Source organism: Dama dama, chromosome 16 (genome assembly GCF_033118175.1).
Source record: "Dama dama isolate Ldn47 chromosome 16, ASM3311817v1, whole genome shotgun sequence".
In the NCBI taxonomy this organism is placed as follows: Eukaryota; Metazoa; Chordata; class Mammalia; order Artiodactyla; family Cervidae; genus Dama; species Dama dama.
The window spans coordinates 36,296,888-36,317,126 of NC_083696.1; the positions used below are offsets into that span (position 1 = coordinate 36,296,888).

At 48.1% G+C, this 20,239-nt stretch overlaps 1 protein-coding gene across 1 annotated transcript in view; it reads right to left on the reverse strand.

Moving 5' to 3' along the window:
* Positions 1-1,158: 1,158 nt before the first annotated feature.
* Positions 1,159-20,239, reverse strand: part of EPHX2 (epoxide hydrolase 2) — a 54,210-nt gene continuing 35,129 nt past the window's right edge. The window contains exons 13-19 of the mRNA XM_061163838.1: positions 12,165-12,236; positions 9,882-9,915; positions 8,594-8,696; positions 7,150-7,219; positions 3,477-3,557; positions 1,777-1,835; positions 1,159-1,632 (exon numbers count right to left, since the gene is read on the reverse strand). Coding sequence (XP_061019821.1) covers positions 1,554-1,632; positions 1,777-1,835; positions 3,477-3,557; positions 7,150-7,219; positions 8,594-8,696; positions 9,882-9,915; positions 12,165-12,236 — 498 coding nt within the window. The 3' untranslated portion in view covers positions 1,159-1,553. The remainder of the gene's footprint in view (positions 1,633-1,776; positions 1,836-3,476; positions 3,558-7,149; positions 7,220-8,593; positions 8,697-9,881; positions 9,916-12,164; positions 12,237-20,239) is intronic.

Here is a 20,239-nt window from a genome sequence, read left to right on the forward strand (position 1 = left end):
CCTGCTTGTTGTAAAGCTCAATCATACACAACAAAGAGGTTGCTAATATGTAACCAATCATTTAGCTAGAGGTATAAAACTAAGTCTCTCAGAAACATCAGGGTCCTTGCTGGGAACTGATTCCCCTTGGACCTGCTGGAGTGATAAACTGCGCTCCGCTGGCCTATGTGTCCCTCGAGATGTGTCTTGTGACTCGATTCCACAACACAACCACGAAGAGTTTAGTGCTATTAATGTCTTTTTTTTTAACAGGGGAAGCTGAGGCAGAGGAAACCCTTTCTTGAGGTCACACTGTGATTGGTGGCCCAGCAGAGTTTGATCTGGATAGCTGGACTCTAGATTTAGAAAAGAGACAAGCTTTTGCTGGGAGCTCTGCTTGAAGAACCAGATACCATGCGTCTGAATCTAGGCTCTGTCCCACACTAGCCAAGTGACCTTGGGCAAGTTATCCGACCCTCAGTTTTCCTCATCTCTTAAATGGGAAGAATAAGAGATGGTCTGTATGGGGCTCCAGCCACACAGAAGTACTTAAAAATGAGCTTCTGGGACTTCCCTGGTGGTCCAGTGGCTAAGACTCCATGCTCCCAATGCAGGGGGCCTGGGTTCAATCCCTGATCACGAAGCTAGATCCCATATGCCTCAACGAAGAGTTCATATGTTACAACTAAAGATCCCATGTGCCACAACTAAGATCAGGCATAGCCAAATAAACAAAAATAAATATAAAAAAAAATGAATGATAGCTGCTAACATTTCTAACTTACCCCTTACTTTCTGCATATACCTAGATACACATACCCTTTTTTATCCTAGTTAATTTATATTCATCAGAATTCAGCCTGGTGACACCACCTTGTCCACAAGACTTCCCTGCAGGAAGAGCAGCGAGGGAGGTGAGCATAAGTTACTGAGGACATCATGCCAGGGGAGCAGGGACACAGGGTGAAAGGCTAAGTGTGGCTGGCTGGTGGCCCCTCTATCTGACAGCACAGAACAGATCATTTTTATAACATCAGAAAGTTCTACCCGACAGCCTTGTTCTAGGCCATGCAGAGCCTTGCAGACACAAGAGCAGAGGGAACTGGGTTCACCCGAACATGATACTTTCTTAGAACTTGGGAGGAACTGCCTTCCTCCCAAGAATGAAAACAGCAGTACCACCATTGCCTTTGCTTTATTGAATAAAGGAGCTCTCATATCTGCCGAAAAGCTTCTCAATTGCTGATTCTGCATCATCAAAACAATGAATCGATCCGTTAAAGAGAAATCACCCTCTGATCATCTCATTCTGTCCCCCACAGAACACTAACCATCCTCAGAGACAAATTGATGCCTTTGTACCCAGAGAATTAATCACATGTGATTTTTCCTGTATCTAAAATTAGGTCAAACTTGACTCATTTCACTGAAAGAAAATCACTCTTGGCTGCAAACCCCTTCTGAATGATGCTGCTGGTTGTAAGAAACACATTTTAAGCTTCATGTGGGTACCAGAGCAGTGCTCCAGCAGATGAAGAGGTCAGAACACCTGCTGGCAGCTGATGCATCACACCCTAAAGCTTTGAGACCACCGGCGGGTCCTGGGCATCTGTCTCCAACCACTCAATGAGGATCCGATTCAACTCGGTGGGCCTGGAAAGGGAACAGAAGGCGATTCCCATTTATCTCCACCCACTCACCTGGCTCACGGGAAGGCAGGGGTGACAAAGTGAGCGGCTTATTGGAGGGGAACAAAGAGCCCTGATGTCCCCCACCCAGGGACCTCCACCTCCTTACTTCTCCATCTGTGTCCAGTGTCCACAATCCTTTATGTGTCCCCTTTTCAGGTGGGGAATCTGGAAGAAAACCCCACCCAGAAAAGTAAATGGCAGAAGGCAAGTTTTCTGCTCCCCACAGGCCACCCCACTGAAAACCCCACATTATTTACAAAGGAAATGACCACTGCTCAAGCTCCTACTATGTGTTAGGTGCTCTAAACACACTGCATCATTTAACCTTGACCATGATCCTTTGGGTAACTTGAAGGCTCAGAAAAGAAGCTAGGTGACTGGCCCAAAGCCATACAGAAAGTGGCTGAGCTAAGACTCAAATTCAGGCTGAACCCATACTCATCACAACAGATTGCCTCCCTTCAGAACCATTAGGACTTAGTCCATTCGTTGCCTGGAAAAGGCCAAGTCAAGCTTGGTTGACTCTTGCCCTGCAGCCATGATCTTGTCCCCTCCCCAGGCTGCCTCCCTCCCCCCTGGTGGTCTGCGTGCAGGGCTGTTCCGCCTCTCTTTGGCACCTGAACCCCCAAAGTAGGACACAGCCCTTTCTTGACTGGTTCCACAGTTCACAAAGGACTTCAGCAGCCCTTGAAACACACTCTCTCTGTTGCACAAGATGATGCTAACAAAGCCACGGCCAAGTGCAGGTGAATGCTCTCAGTATCCAGCCCTGATACCTGAGCAGTCACGGTGACCCCACTCACAGACCTCCCAGTTCCCACCAACCTCCAAGGTTTTGGCAGAGAACACTTCCAAATCATAGGTTTGACTCTTGAGAGTCTCTAGGACAGCAAAAAGATCAAACCAGTCAATCCCTGGAAATCAACCCTGAATATTCATTGAAAGGACTGGTGCTTAAGCTGAAGCTCCAATACCTTGGCCACCTGATGTGAAAAACTAGATGCTGGGGAAGATTGGAAAAGACCCTGATGCTGGGAAAGATTGAAGGCAGGAGAAGGGGACGACAGAGGATGAGATGGTTGGATGGCATCACCGACTCAACGGACACGAGTTTGAGCAAACTCCAGGAGTTGGTGATGGGGAAGCCTGACATGGACTGACACAGCAGCCCATGAGGTCACAAAGAGGCAGACGCCACTTAGCAACTGAACGGCAACAACAATTCCACTTCAGTGGTCCCCATGCTCTTAGGTCCATGCAGCTCAGCAGCTCCCAGTGGGCTCAGGGAAACCCTGATGCCCATGGGTTCCTGCCATCCTCTGAGCTCTTTTACCTACCCTCACCTCTCAACACCCCATCTCCTCTCCCATTCGCTCTCCGCCAGGCAAGCCTTAAGAGTTCCTCAAGCCCAGAAGTGGTGGTCAGCATTTCTGTGAGGCCCCTGCTCCCAGCTGTGTCCCCATCCTCCCAAGCCTCCTGGGTACCGCATTAACTGCTGACCATGAGCTCCTGCAGTGGAGGCTCTGTACCTTCTTCATCTTTACTTCCCCGGTAGCTAGCACTATCCCAATGCGTCTCAGTGCACTGTAAAAGCCCATGCGATGAAAGAGTCAGTGAGTGATGAGAGACTGCAGCAGGGTGGTGGAAAGGAAGTCTTAATCGCTACTCCCAAAAGGCGACTATCTCACTGTGGAGGAAGGCCTTATCAAGCACGTGGTTTCCTGAACATCCCACTCTGCATCCTCTGGGACACCTGAGCCCTCTGCCAGGAAGCCCCAATGACCCCGAGCAGGACTGTTCCCTTACCCAGTTCTCCATATGCTTGGACATATCAGGAGTGAGCACAAAGTCCTTCTCCGCGGTGACCATCAGGGCCGGAATCAGGATCTGGGGGGAGATTAACAGGAAGCAGAAGCGATCTCCATGCTTGGGGTCCCCCATCACCCAGGAAAGGAAATGTTATTTTCACGCCCTGTGGCTTCCTCCACTATTGTTTAGTCGCCAAGTCATGTCCGGTTATTTTGTGACTCCATGGACTGTAGCCAGCCAGGCTCCTCTGTCCATGGGATTCTCCAGGCAAGGAAACTGGAGTGGGTTGTCATTTCCTTCTCCAGGTGATCTTCCTGACCCAGGGATGGAACCTGAGTCTCCTGCACTGGCAGGCGGGTTCTTTACTACTGAGCCACTCTTAACTCCCCCCAAAAGACCCCTCACAGCAACACTGTGGTCTGGCTTTGTTTTCACCACATGCTTTGTGCGAAAGAGGCACCACTATTATTGAAGATCTACACTGACTGTGTAAGAGATTAGAAAGTGTATTAATATATCTCGGTCTTTGGCCCTGGTGCCTGGCACAGAGCTCCTGAAGCCCTGGTAAATTCCTAAGTAGTAAGAGTGCTCAGAGCATCTTTTGTTCTAATGAGGTGACTCTGGGTGGGTTCCTGGGTGGGGGCTGGTCACCAGAAAGACAAAGCCAGGATTAGAAGCTTGGGATTTTTCAGCCCCCTCCCCCTCCCCCACAACGTCTGGAAGGGGAGGGAGGGAGGAAGGGCTGGAAGTGGAGTTAATAATTGATCGCGCCTGTAGGAGGAAGTCTCCATGAACATCCACCCAACTCCAGGAGCATGGAGTTCAGAGAGCTTCTAGGCTGGTGAGATCCACGCCGAAAGGGTAACATGCCACAACCCCAGGGAGACAGAGGCCCCTGTGCGCGGGACCCTCCCAGAGCTTGCCCTGTGACTCCCTTCATCTGGCCGTTCATCTCTGTCCTTTATTAAATTCTTTTATAAACTGGTTAGGGTTAGGGTTCTCCAGGGGACCTTCCCCACCCAGGGATCGAACCTGGGCCTCCTGCATTGCAGGCAGATTCTTTCCTGACTGAGCCACCAGGAAAGCCCGAATAACACTTTATAAACTGGTAGACAAAAGTGCTTCCCTGAGTTCCGTGAGCCACTGTAGCAAGTTAATAGATTCGGGGGGTGGGGTCCTGAGACCCTACAATTTATAGCCAATCGGTTGGGAGCACAGGTGACAACCTGAATGTGGGGTTGGCAAATGAAGTCGAGGGGTCAGTCTTGTCAGACTGAGCCTTAACCTGGGAGCTCTGATACCCTCTCCAGATAGATGGTGTCAGGACTAAGTTACATTGTAGGCCATCCAACTCCGGTGGCAGAGAACTGCTTGGTGTGGGGAAAACCTCCACACATTTGGTGGTAACAAGTGTCAGAAAGAAAGTGTTTTGGGGACTTCCCGGTGAGTCCAGTGGATAAGACTCTTTGCTTCCAATACAGAGGGCTCGGGTTTGATCCCTGGTTGGGGAACTAGACTCCACGTGTCGCAGCTAAGACCTGGTGCAGTCAAATAAATAAACAAATGATAAGTTATTTTTTTAAAAAAGAAGAAAGTGTTTTGTGTGAAAGTAAAAGAGACACAGAGAAGGAAAAGACTGTTTTTCTCAACATGGATGGATTCAGGCATGTAGTGACCACTCAGGTTCCGTGCATGTGTGTGTAAGTACATGCATGTGGTCTGCTCTGGGGGCTGATAAAATCAAATGGCACCAGGAAGGCGGAAGATGCCCTTGGATGGATGGAGATTGACATTCCTTTTCTCTGAGTTGAACGGGTTCTTCAGAAGGGCAGCCAGAGTGTGACTGGCCCAGCCACGTGGTGCCCAGTGTGACCTTCGAGGCAGCAAAATGACTTCACTTTTATCCATTGATAAACGGGGCACTGCCAGATCGAGAGAACCCCCCTTTATTCTTGTTCTCACGCCACCATTACAACTTCCAGACAGCGTTCATTGTCTCTGGTTAAGGAATTTGCACTTTTTTTTTTTTTTTTTTTTACCTACAATGCAGAGCTGTGTGCTTCTCACTGCTCCCCCTCCTCTGAGGGGTGAAGACCCAGGGGTGGTTTTGTGGCTGAAATGAATCCTGAGGCTGCTGTGGGGGGTGTGTGGAGGGACGCCCCCCACAGTGCTCCAAGTGAAAATGTGAAGGTGTAGTAGAGGTGTAGAAGGAGGTGGGAGAGAAGAGCTGGAAGGAAACCTCAGAAGAAGGGGTCCCCAACCTTAGATCCCTGGGCTTCACCTCCCTAAAGACCTCATCCTCATCCCTCATGCTATGAGAGACTCTACCAATCACACTGGGGTTTTGTCCATCGCAGAGTAGAGTGATGATTGGCTCAAGAGCATTAATTAAGCCACTACAATGTATCAAGCATTGTTCTAGCTCAGCATTTCATATGCATCAACCCACTGTATCCTTACACAGCTCCTGAGCAAGGCACCACTCTTGTCATTTCCATCTTAAGCAGCCACAGAGAACAGAGTGGTTTTATTGGCCTTGTCCAAGGTCACACAGGGATTACAAGGCAGTTTCTGCCCGTCCTGTCCTTTTTTCTTTTTTTTTTTTAAGTTTATTTATTTGGCTGCCAGGTCTTAGTTGCAGTACATGGGATCTGTAGTGATGTGTGCTCAGTCGAGTCTGACTTTCTGCAGCCCCATGGACAGCAAACTGCTAAGCTCCTCTGTTCATGGGATTCTCCAGGCAAGAATGGCGGGTTGCCATGCTCCTCCAGGGGATCTTCCAGACCCAGGGATCGAACCCAGGTCTCCTGTATTGCAGGCAGATTCTTTACCGTCTGAGCCACCAGGGAAGCCCAGATATTTAGTTGTGACATGTGAACTCATAGCTGCGGCATGTGGGATCTAGTTCTCTGACCAGGAATCAAACCTGGGTGCCTGCCCTGGGAGCATGGAGTCTCAGCCACTGGAACACCAGGCAAATCCCTGCCCCACCTGCTCCTAACGACTATGTTTCACGTTCTCCTGCCTGAATACCTGATCCCAAGAGGTCGGGACCTCGCTTGTTTTATTTGTCTGGTGCCCCAAAGTCTAGTACAGTTCCTGGCACAGAGAGGATGTTCATTTTCAACCGAATCAAGGAGATGGCTGGGGTTACCGAATGAGCTGGGGAACGTGAAAATGCAATTCCCCTTAGATTTTTAATGCTCTGAATGTAAACCTGGGACCCCATTACTCCGTTTGCTGACCTTGAGACTGGAAACCTGTCTTCAGCTTGACAAATGAAGAAAGTGAGACTCAGACTGACTTAGTCAAGGTGACACATCCAGGGGTTAAAAGTCCTATCTCTCCTGTCTCTCTGAGAGCATGTGATGCTCCTTCTGTGAGCTGGGGGCTTCAACCTAGTGACCTCTGGGGGCTGCCCTGGATCACCTGCACCCTGAGCTGGGACTCCACCGGGAGACCTGGGTGCAGTCGCCTGGCAGACCCCTGTCCCCTCCGCCCCACCCTCTGCCATTCCAAAAGAAGCAGCGCACGGAGGTCCTCAGAGGAAACCCTGCAATGGAGGTCTTCCCAGAGCAGTGGGCAGCCTGTCCACCCCTAGCTCTGACCAGCCAAGTGGGGTCCACGGATGCCTGGGGGGTGACTTGGGCGAGGACCGCATGGGACTCACCTTCCTTCCCATGCCTTTGCAGCCCCACTCCCAGTTCCTGTCCATGTTTCGGTACCAGTTCAGAGGCCCCCTGGGAGGGGAGGGTTGGGAAATAAAAAGAGGAAAGCTGTTAGGAGATGTTTGTGCTACAGACTCCACCAGCAACCAGCTCAGCGTAGAGCCAGTCTTCCCACGAAGAGCCAAGATTCTGGCAGGGGGTCGAGAACACAGCCCGGGAGTCACGCCCTGGTGCCTTATATGCCTGCCAGGCTTTATGGAGCACAGCCTGGTGCAGGCATGGACCAGGACTGAGAGCTGACACTCTCTGAAACCAGCATGAGGGGACACAGAGAAGCCAGCCCCACAGAACTCTCCACTTCCTCCCAGGGCTGTCTCAGAAGAGGGTGGGGAACTTGGTTTAGTACCCCTGCCAGCCAGAGCCACTCCCCCTGCCCCAGGAAACCCACAGAAAAGGGATACGAGGAGATGCTTCCTCCTAATGGGACACCAGTGAGTGATGCCGAGGCGTCCCCACCGGACTAGCAGGGTGGCCCCAGGGCTGTGCCTGGAACATCCTCCCAGTTCTCAGGCACAGTAGGGGTTGGTGCTGTTGGGCCCTTGAGACTTCTCCAGTATAAACGAGGGCCTGGAAAGACCTTGGACAAACCATGTGTCCTTTCAGCATGCACGCTTCAGTTGTCTCCATGGACGGTAGCCAGGCTCCTCTGTCCATGGGATTCTCCCAGCAAGAAGACTGGAGTCAGTTGCCATGCCCTCCTCCAGGGTATTTTCCTGACCCAGGGATCAACCCATGTCCCCTGAGTCTCCTGCATTGCAGGCAGAGTCCTTACCACCGGGCCACTAGGGAAGCCCCAAGGGTGTGTGCGTGGTGTGCTCAGCTGCGTCCGGCTCTTTGGGACCCCATGGACCATAGTCTGCCAGGCTCCTCTGTCCATAGGATTTCCCGGGCAAGAGTCCTGGAGTGGGCTTCTAATACTTCAGGGGCTTCTAAGTTTCCCTCCTGTGAGAGGAGGGGCTGGGGCAGACTGCCTCCTACGCTCTTTTCTAGAGCACATCTGTGTCCCAGTCTGAGGCTCCTAAATTGCTGCCCACTTCAGGAATATGTATGCAGTTGTGAGTTTACGTGGGTTTTTTTGTTCTTCTGAAGTAAGAACTCAGAACTGTCTTCTGATCCTGACTGAGATCACGACTGAAGAAAAGCTGAAAACATGTGCCCTGAAGGGACTCCTAAGCATAAGGAGAACAAACTGAATTCTCCAAACTAGACCAGGCTGAGCATCGTCAGTAAAGAGCCTCCTGACACTGGAAGCATTCAAGCAGAGGCTAGCCAGACATTCACGGGGGCTGAGCTGCAGGATCACAGGGCTTCGCCCTGCACCGTGTAAGCAGAAGACCCTGTCTGCCCGCCTTCTCTCTCCTGCGTTCGGGGCGGTGTCCTCTTTACCTGAAACCAGACTTCTTGAATTCCTGCACGTAGAACTGGATGTCCTCCTCAGTGACCATCCTGCTGAGGGTGGGCTCCTCTGGGGTGTTCACAAGGATGCCTCCTGCAAAAAGCCACTTGTTTCTTCTCCACCATCCCCTTCCCATTGTTCTTCACCACCATCCCCTCCTCAGGGTCAAATGTCTGAGTTACAACACCTTGGTGTCTCTTGAGACCCTCCACCACTTCTCCTTGTCTTATTATTAGGCTGCTCTTTGCCTCCTCAAGAGACTATATGGCAGAAGTCAACACAATATTGTAAAGCAATCATCCTCCAATTAAAAAAAAAAAAAAAAACAGACTGGGACTCCCTGAGGGCAATGACGCTGTCCTATGGGTTTGGATACCTGCTCCTGCCTTACACCATGTGTACACTTTAAATGTTTGAGGAATGAAGGAATGAATCAGTGACCCTGTGAATGAGTAGAGCGGTGAAGGGAGGGAAGGGAGAGGTGTTCCTGACCAGTGACAAGAGTTTAACCCCAGCCTGGCCACTTTGGGCAAACTCTGGCACTCTTGTAAGACTCATTTTTCTCATCTGTAGAACAGAGATAATAGTGAGAGTTTTCAGGGATGTCATGAGAATTATAAACAATATATCTAAAAAGGCCTGCCCAGTGTCTGATGCACAGAGTAGGTGCTCAAACAAGTGGTAGTGATCATCGTTATTAATACAAAATACAAGGGAATCATGGCAAAGTCACGGGCTTGGGGCCAAGCAAGGTTCTCTGGAAACAGTGCTGGATCCAGGAGCTGAGGGGATGGGCATGTGGTCTGCTTCCAGCTCTGGCTCCTCGCTTGTTTCCAAACTGGGAGGGAGAACAGGGGCTGTTGGACCAGAGCCTGATGGAGGGGAGGCCAGGGAATTGTGACAGAAGTGACCTGGCTGGGGTCTGGCCTGACTTCCTCCCTAGCTGGACCAGGTGACCGTGCAGAGGTCAGGTTCTATCCTGGGTCTCTGTCCTAATCAGTAGAGGATGCCTTGACGAGCTCTGAGAGTTCTCCAAGCTCTTGGCTCTAAAACTCTGTGGCTGAAAGGAAGCCAGGGCCTCATGGTCACCCCGGGTCAGGGTAAATGTGATTCACCAGCAGAGGCTCTATGTTAAGCATGTTAAGCGTGTTAAGAGTTCAGACTGGCAAATGATTGCTTCTGCCCACAGCCGGCAGATGGAGAAACAAACATTTAACGTTCAGCTGGTTCCTGCCATGGCCCCTCCTGTCTCCCTTCCCTTCTGAGAATGTCTCTTACCCATTTCACAGACTCTGCTTACGGTGATAACATTCTGGAGGGAGAAAAGTTAGAAATGATGTCATGGGTCAAGCAAAGGAAATACGAATGAACAGGGCATCTAAAAGCCCTGTGAGTGCCAGTAGACCATACAAATATTCTAAACGCCCAGAAGAACTAGGCTGGTCCTGAGTGGTCAGAATAGAGACAGCTCCCACCAAGCTCCAGGTTATAGCTGCTCCTGGGTGCTTGCAGGTCTTGGCAACATAAAAACCTGGGTGTATCAACCAATAGGAACAAGAGATTAGGCCTTAGGTCTATGGCAGATGGGAAGTTAAAAGTGAGATTGTCCCCACCATCCACAGTGAATTGAGTCAGTCTGAGGTCATGAGTTAAAGGGTGGACTAGGAAAAACCCTGGAGAAGGAAATGGCAACCCACTCCAGTCTTCTTGCCTAGAGAATCCCGTGGTCAGAGGAGCCTGGTGGGCTGCCGTCTACGGGGTAGCACAGAGTCGGACACAACTAAAGTGACTTAGCAGCAGCAGCAGGAAAAACCCACCCACCATGATAGAGCGAAATCAAAGGAGCTGTCTATTCAGTTTGATACTAAGAAGATGCTAAAAACACTTCCTTAGGAATTCACAGCTACAAGTCTGCTTTTGCATGTATTTGAGTTTGAATCCATACTGTGAGAGCTGGAAAGCCCCAGTAAGTGAAGTAAAACACAACAGTAGCGAAAGGGAGCTTGGGCTGGTAAATTCTACCAGGAGACCTGGCAGGAGCAATAAATGCTGAACCACCTGGGAAGGGCACTCCCTCCATTCCATCTGAAGCAAGTTGGAGCAGATTAAGTACTACTGAAGATGAGCTTGCAAACCAAAATTACACAACTCTCTCCCCTACCCCCACATACACACCAAGGCCCCACTGTGAGAGAGAGCAAGCCAAGCAAACAGTAAACAAGACTCTTCAAGAATACTAAATAACAGAACCTGAACAGAGAGAGAATAAAAAATAAGTCTGCTTAAAATGATTAATGTGGCTTCCCTGGTGGCTCAGATGGTAAAGAATTTGCCTGCAGTGCAGAAGACCCAGGTTCAATCCCTGGGTGGGGAAGATCCCCTGGAGAAGGGAATGGCAACCCACTCTAGTATTCTTGCCTGGAGAATTTCACGGACAGACTATGGGGTCACATGGAGTCAGACTAAGATAGAAGAAGGAACTGAACAACAAGACTAGAACCAAGACTCTACGGACAGAGATCTGAATGCTTTGAAAAATAATCAAACACAACGTTCAAAAATTAAGAAAAAACAAAAAACTGTTCATTGAAATTAAAATTAAAACCTCAAAGATGGGTTAAACTGTGGATCAAACATGACTAAAAGACAAATAATACACCAGAAGGTAGACTTGAGACCGATTTCTTACAAACAGTGATAGCAGTTTCTAGAAGAAAATAATTGTCAACCTAGAATGCTCTGATAAACTGTTCCTCAGGCCTAAAAGCAAAATAAAGATATTTTCTAGGCCAAAAAATGATGAGTTTATTCCTAACAAACTCTTATTGAAAAAACTAAAAAAGAAGCTACTTCAGGAAGAAAGAAATTGAACTGAATATGAAAGAGTGAGGTGCAAGAAGTGCTCAGCAAAGAAAGTGGCAGAAATTGGGACATCTGAGCAGGCACTGAACAGACAAAGCAACAGTGATTCCTAACACATAAGACAGGACAGCGGGATTACCACGATAAAGCAGTCTAGGCTCTTGCGTTGTTCCAGAAAAGAGTTAGAAGCATCAGCTCATTCTGTACCTTCATAAGCAATTATGCAGATGAAAATGATAATGGTAATAATTTCTTAACTGTCACCATTATGATCGGTTCAGCTCAGTTCAGTTACTCAGTCGTGTCCGACTCTTTGAGACGCTGTGGACTGCAGCACGCTAGGCTTCCCTGTCTGACCAACCCTGTTTGACCAACTCCTGGAGCTTGCTCGAACTCCTGTCCATCAAGTCGGTGATGCCATCCAACCATCTCATCTCTCTATATATGTTTCAAAGCCTTCCTGGTGTGTTTCAGTCAGGACAAGACCTTTCCCCATTATAATGAAGGGACCAGTGGGAGTGAGGACCCCAATCACCCTGACCACAGAAGTCAAAGAAAAGAAGGCCAGCTGCTAACTGCCAGACGCTGACACCCCCATCCTCCCATCCCCAAGTCCTCCCACGGGAGGCATCTGGGGACCTGCACCCCCGCAGCTCCCACTTTCTGCTGAAAACCTACCCCACACCCCACACTCCTCACCTCATCATTTGCTCTGAAGAAGCTTTTGAAAGTCCGATTCAGGTTCTTTTCCAGTTCAGCTTCAGCCACTCCCTTAAACAACCAAGAAAGCAAAATGAAAGATGCAGCAGAGATCTTGGAAATCTATCTGACCCAAAGCAAAAAGCCTGTGACCTCTGTCCCATCTAGCCCAATTCATCAGAAGTGCATGATTTTGAATTTTCATATTGAAAAACACTTTTTTTGAAAGCTTCAAATAAAATACAAGATGCTGACAGTAGTCCCCTCCACCGCACCCTGTACCTGGCAGGTAGGTTTATGGCTATCACTTTCTTTTCTCTTTTTCTAAATTTTTACAATGAGAATGTAATACTTATAATTTAATCACTTTATTATTATAGGCTGGGGCAGGAATGAAGTGTTGGGGGCTGAAGGGTGGTGAGGGGAAGAGGAGGGTTCCGAGGAGGCCTAGAAACCAAAGGCAGTTCCATCCACGGGTCTTGAATTGCCATGGTAACATCAAAACCAACTCCTTTGACTTGGACCCAGGTTGTCTCCCCAAGAACAGGACAGTAAGGTGTCTTTGGTTAAGGAGCTGGGACGCATATTATTTGTACTCCCAGTTCTTCCCGCCACATGCGAGCTCAAGTTGGTACATTGGACTCTTTCATCCATATCTGATTCTTTGGTCATTTCCAGGCCAAACCAAACCCTGTACCAAACCCTGCCTTCTCCTTGAAGCCCCAACTCCCTCATCACAATAAAATAGCTCTGCTCTTCCTGGATCCTAGAGGGTCTTTCGTTTGCTCTCCGTGGTCCACCCTGAGAAAGCAGGAAAACATTCACTCCGGGGGCATCTGTGACTGGTCCTGGATGGACCAGAAGCTGGATGTAGTGAAAGGTTTATTCGTCTCCTGCAAGTAACATTCCCAGAGAGTGCTACCGAAAGGTGGGTGTGGGGTCTGGCTGTTTGCTGCTCGAAAGCCAATAAACAGGCCAGGTTGGTGGAAAGGAAAGTTTGCTTCATTTCAGATGTTGACAACTAGAGGGGGAGGGTGGCAGATGTCTGTCCAAAGGCTGACTCCCCCATCCCCACTGGCAACCAGTGGGCAAGAGCTTTTATAGACAGAAGGTGGGGGAACTACATGCAGAAAAGCACAGTCATCTCTGATAGTCAACTTTCAAATTGGTTACAGGTGGTCCAAACAGCATCATCTTGATTATTTTAGGTACAGTCAGTCTTCAGTTCCAGGGTCCATTTGTTTCCATTTCTCTGAGCTCAGTTCTTGGAATTGCGGCAACTTCTGTCATGGCTATAGTTTGGTTATCATGTAGTTAACATCTTCTACCTGGGATTTCAGTATCTATAAGACAACTTAACGGGAGATGACTCAGAATATTATCTACAACCCTTGAGAAAGAACTAAAGGTCCTCAACTGTGCTTAATGAGTACATTACTGTTATTTGGTTTCCTCTGACTCTCTTCCTTTGCTTTAACTGTTTCTCACTTGTCTGATTAAACTTATTCTCTGACTACAGTTTTCCACAGACAAAAGGCTGGCAGACCATATGGGTGGGGTTGGGGCACGGACCCTAGCAGGGTCCTGCTCTGTTTTAAGAGGAGGGTCCTGTAAGCCAGGCTGGCCAAGTGTGCCGGTGGCCCTCGGACCCTGAACACTTTAAGAGGCCCTGCTACCCTGCGCTTGCTTATTGTGTAGGTTGCACATCACGAGAGCTCTGGATTTACGAGAGCGGCACTGCAGGCAACGAAACATTTATCATCCAGCAGCGCTGCATCGGCGGTTTGAGGTTTTCTGATGAAAGCAATGTTGGCATGTTAATCACAATCCCTTGACAAGCATGAGATTCCTTCACGATGGAGAATCAATTATGGCCTTCAGTGACGTGATGAATGTCGAGGCCAGAAACAGCCATGGAAGGCAGTGCATTTTGTGTGCTCAGTAAAGGCCCCTCATGTTACCACAGGTCATCACTCTTCTTTGTCTTCTTTCTTCCCCCTTTTTATTGGTTTCTTTGCTTTCTTATTTATTTATTTTATTTTTGACTGGGCTGGGTCTTCACCGCTGCTCAGGCTTTTCTCTAGCTGCGACAAGCCCCCAGAGACTACTCTCCACAGCAGTGTGTAGGCTTCTCCTTGTGGTGGCTTCTCTTGTCGGGGAGCACAGGCTCTAGGGCTCCCGAGCTTCCGTATTTGCAGCATGTGGGTGCAGTAGTTTCGGCTCCCAGCCTCTAAAGTACTGGGTCAGTAGTTGTGGCCCACTGGCTTAGCTGCCCTGCAGCACGTGGGATCTTCCTGGATCAGGGATCGAACCTGTGTCTCCTGCATTGGCAAGTGGATTCTTTAAACTGAGCTACCAGGGAAGCCCCATCATTCTTATTTATTGTGAGCAGCCCCCATCTGGGAAACAGCTTGGTGTTCATGAGCTTCGGATATGTCTCAGCATGTGCAGGAATCTCCATGGGGTCAGAGGTCTGGACAGGCTGCAGAGCTCAAACAGTCCGTAAAAGAGCAAATGAATATCAAAAGGGTCAACCAGAAAATCGAAGAGAACACAAAGGTAAATAAGTCTGTCCACCCACGTGAAAGCATATCAGATCAACAGGGGTGATGAGGACAAAGGTGAGGGCCAGAGGGGGGAGATCAGAGCATCTGTACACTGGTGGTGTGCCCTGTTGATATTCTCGGGCTCTCTGTAATTTATAAAAGGTGATACTCTATTTTTAAGTCCCACAGACCAATGACAAGCCTCCGGTCAGTTCTCTGGGTGGGGCTCCTCCCTTTGTGCTCCTGATCAGAGGGATTAAAGGATGAACTTTGGAATCCAACAAACAAGGTTTCAAGCCCCACTGAAAGGTTAATCACTCAGTTGGGTCCAACTCTTTGCAACCCCATGGACTATAGCCCGCCAGGCTCCTCTGTCTGTGGAGTTCTCCAGGCAAGAATACTGGAGTGGGTTGCCATTCCCTTCTCCAGTGGATCTTCCCAATCCAGGGATCGAATTTGGGTCTCCTGCATTGCGGGCAGATTCTTAACTGAGCCACCAGAGCAGCCCCACTACTCCTCCTTATTAACTGGGCAACTTAATCTTCCAGAGCCTCAGTTTCCTCATCTGCAAAATGGGAGTTTTATAAGGATAACAGGAGATAATGCCCGTTTCTGATCATGCCTGGTACAGTATACATAGGAGAGAGGGCAATAAATGGTGATTATTGTTGTTATTGTTGCCTCCATAGTTAAAAGTGACTCGGATTTTCTTTTGCTCCATTTTCAAGGGCTTTTCCCTTTCTTTGTCTTTTAGCCACCACCATTTTGGACTTCTTTTTCCTATTCTAACTACCTAGCAGTTAAAAGTTATTTGACTGCATGAGAATTGTCTAGTTTGGGATCTGTTCCCCTCACAAGCCTGGGGATTTCTTAGGGACACACACTGTATCTTATTTATATTTTTATTCCCACTGTGATAGCCTGGGTAATAAGTACATCCCAACAAAGGCCAGATGGATGAGAAGGAGAGAGGAGAAAAAAGGAAAGAATGTGAGATAAAGACTTTGGTGGGACTGTCTTGTAAATGACCACATGGATTGTGGCTTTTATTTATTTTATTTATTTATTTTTAAATGTAAATTTAAAATTTACATTACATTTATTTTTAAATTGTAAACTGTTAGATTTCTTTTCTTTCTTTTTTTTTTACTTTGTCCCCCCCACCTCTTAACATATGCTTTCTAGTTTATTTATTTATTTATTTATTTTTTCATTTCATTTAATTTTTTTTTCATTTATTTTTATTAGTTGGAGGCTAATTACTTTACAATACTGTAGTGGTTTTTGCCATACATTGACATGAATCAGCCATGGATTTACATGTGTTCCCCATCCTGAGCTCCTCCCACCTCCCTCCCCATCCCGTCCCTCTGGGTCATCCCAGTGCACCAGCCCCGAGCACTTGTCTCATGCATCAAACCTGGACTGTCGATCTGTTTCACACTTGATAATATACATGTTTCGATGCTGTTCTCTCAGATCATCCCACCCTCGCCTTCTCCCATAGAGTCCAAAAGTCTGTTCTGTGCATCTGTGTCTCTTTTTCTGTCTTGCATATAGGGTTATCGTTACCATCTTTCTAAATTCCATATATATGCATTAGTATACTGTATTGGTGTTTATCTTTCTGGCTTACTTCACTCTGTATAATGGGCTCCAGTTTCATCCATCTCATTAGAACTGATTCAAATGAATTCTTTTTAATGGCTGAGTAATATTCCATGGTGTATATGTACCACAGCTTTCTTATCCATTCATCTGCTGATGGGCATCTAGGTTGCTTCCATGTCCTGGCTATTATAAACAGTGTTGCATGGCTTTTATTTTTTATTTTTTTTTGCCCTCTACTGTAAGCTCCTATTCACCAAAGAAAGTGTGAAAGAAAATGCAGATTTTATGGCAGGACAAGAAAAATTTAGACATAAAATTTTTTTTCTGTGCCTTTCGACCTCTTCTCCCCCCACACTGTGCACTGTGTATCTTAATGAAGACATGGAACAAACCCCCATCAGCAGAAATACCTGCTCAACCACAAAGAACAACATTCTTCTCACATCAACAAGACAACTCCTTAAAAGACAACCTTGACCTTGTAAGGGGCCACGATGAACCATGATGATTCACTAGATTGTGTAAACTGTTGATAAGACATCATTTAATATACAGCCCTCTGTCTCAAAAACTGTAACTGTGTCTAGACCTCTAATCGGTAGGGCAGTTCTCAGAATTTTCTGAGAGACTGTTCCTGGATTACAGTCCTCAATTTGACTTGAATAAAATTTTGCATTTCTGGGACTTCCCTGGTGGACAAACCTAGACAGTGTACTGAAAACCAGAGGCATTACTTTGCCAACAAAGGTCTGTTATAGTTTTTCCAGTAGTCAAGTACAGATGTGAGAGTTGGACCATAGAGTAGGCTGAGTGCCAAAGAATTGATGTTTTCGAACTGTGGGGATGGAGAAGACGCTTAAGAGTCCCTTAGACAGCCAGGAGATCAAACCAGTCAATCCTAAAGGAAATCAACCCAGAATATTCACTGGGCGGGTTGACGCTGAAGCTCCAATACTTTGGTCACCTGATGCGAAGAGACGACTCACTGGAAAAGACCCTGATGCTGGGAAAGATTGAGGATGAGAGGAGAAGGGAGCAACAGAGAACAAGATGGTTGGATGGCATCACCGACTCAATGGACATGAGTTTGAGCAAACTTGGGGAGATAGTAAAGGACAGGGGAGCCTGGAGTGCTGCGGTCTGTGGGGTCGCAAAGAGTTGGACACGACTGAGAGAGTGAGCAGCAATATGCTTAAGTACAGGAACACTTAAAAGTATAGTTTTAAAACATCTGGGAAATACTCACCAAGCTGTTCATAGTAGGGAGTTCTACAGAAGTGAAGGGGGATCTGACTTTTTATTTTAGACAACTCAGTACTTTTTTTTAGATAGCAAGCACGAAATACCTAAAGAATAAACGATGTAACAAACCACCAGCAGTCTCTGTAGCTGAAGGAGTTACTGTGTTCTAGGGATTAAGAAAGATTCAAAACATCAAGGGTAATGTGGATGTGGATGTCGAGGTTCCTTCCTTCTATCTCAAAACCATCTCTCTTAATTACCTGTAATTTCCCCCCCTCCCCATTTTCTCTCTATCCTCCAGTTTCTCAGCTGGTTAAACACCTGAAAGTGTGTCTGGTGCTTGAAATCTGCCCATAGCTATGGTTTTACACACACACACACGTGGACACCCATGGGCACCATAAAGTCTTCTCCAAAGAAATAAAAATATAAATACATTGTTAAGGAGAAATAAAGAGGAAGCAGTGTTGGGGGTGGGACAGGACAGGGTTAATAGGACACACTGGACATGCTAAGATGTCCCCAGGGTCAGAATCTTAAGATTAAATAAAATGGAACAGGTCGTACTGAAGTCACCCAGCTGATTCTATTTGTCTTTGCTGCCTTGAGCTGCCACCGCCTTCTCCTCCTCCTCCTCCTTCTTTTCTTCCTACAAAAAGGTGGAGATCATAATCCCTTCCCTGAGAAGAAAAACACAGCTTTTGATCTGAGTTTCCACCAGACTTGGCGAGTTCCCAGGACAGGACAATACATGTCGGCTAACAGTTCAAAGAGCTGGATCTCAACGTGGCGTTTGTCTAAGCTACATCTTGAGGTTCTCCGAAAGAACTTGAGGTGGGAAGGCTGGGGACAGGAGCGTGGACCCCTGAGAGCTCACGGACGCCACCTGCAGGCTGGAGAGAGGTGGCGGCTGGGGCGGGGAGGTAGGAGGGTTTGGTGGTGGTGCAGGGTAGGTGAGAAAGGGGGACCCCCAGTGCCTGCCTGCGTGCTGAGTCACTCAGTCGTGTCCGACTCTTTGCAACCCTATGGATGGTAGCCCGCCAGGCTCCTCTGGCCATGGGATTCTCCAGGCAAGAACACTGCAGTGCGTTGCCTTGCTCTCCTCCAGGGGATCTTCCCAGCCCAGGGATCGAACCTGAGTCTCTTACATCTCCTGCACTGGCAGGTGGGTTCTTTACCACTAGCGCCACATGGGAAGTCCAGGGCTCCCACTGCCCACCCCTGAATCAAAGAGTTGCTTTATGTTGTATTTATTGGCCTGAATTCAGCTTATCTTTAAAGCTATTACCTGGATGAAAACTATCCAACCAGACCCACCTTTTTCAAATGAGGAACTGAGTGTGGAGACAGAAGCGGACATGGCTTGTCCATCTCCTGCCTGATACAGGCTGGAGGGACTCATCAGCCGCCATGGTTTCTCCTTAAGACCCAGCTTGGGGCCCATCCTACCAGCCCCAGATACTGGATTCACTCAATCTGGTCTTCTAGTAGCCAGATCACTAATTTGAATATAGAACACTTCCCTGGCAAGAAGCTTTGTCCTTAAGAACAAAGCCAGCCCCAAACAGTGACCACAGAACAATAAAGGTACTGATTTTTTCCACAATGACTGTAACAACCTTTGAAACAAAAATCATTGCTCTACAATTAGTAAGCATCGTTCCCCCTCCCCTGAAGTCACTCTGACCTTGAGCTTATCCTGGGTTGCCCCTCCCCTCCCTGCTCGGATGCACGGGATGCACAGATAAAGTCCAAACTCCCTCTGAGTGTGGCTGAAGAGGAGGTGTGAGGGCTTTGAAGACAGACAAGGCAAGGTCAGCATCCTGACCCAGTCGAGTATTTGGTCCCAGGCCACTGAGTAAGACTCCTTGAGCCAGCTCAGCTGAAAAGATGGGAGAGAAGGCCATGTGATGATGCAAACAGAACCACCTGGCCAAATAGGCACCCAAACAGCAGGAGTTGCAACCCAAGAGTCCATCAAGGGAAGATGGATGAGCCAAATACACACACAATGGGATACTGCGGGCATGAGTGCATGTTCAGCTGTGTCCCACTCTGGAACCCCATGGACTGCAGTCTGCCAGGCTCCTCTGTCCATGGAATTTCCCAGGCAAGGATACTGGAGTGGGTTGCCATTTCTAACTCCAGGGGATCCTCCCGATCCAGTAGACGTGGGTTTGATCCCTGGGTCAGGAAGATCCCCTGGAGAAGAGAATGGCAACCTGCTCCTGTATCCTTGCCTGGGAAATCCGATGGACAGAGGAGCCTGACAGGCTACAGTCCATAGGGTCGCAAACAGTCAGATACAACTTAGCGACTGAACACACACACACACACACACACACACACACACACACACACACACACACACACACACAAGAGCAGCAGACAGGCAAAGGCTGGATGATAGATGTGGTGAGATGCTGTCATGATCTTTATCAATAAACTCGATCCATCCTCCTCTCTTTGGAGTGTTAGGGAGCATCTTTTATCCTTTCTGGAATTATCCAGACACAGCTGGGCATCAGAGTGCAGAGCCCACAAACGGAGGAGGATCAGATGAGGGCAGCTGCAGGGGGGCAGCCAGGCTGCACGACGTTGCTCTCAGGGAATCCAGGGTCAGGTGGAAAGTAGCCACATGCATCACACAGCACCCAAACCCTCAGAGGCAACTCT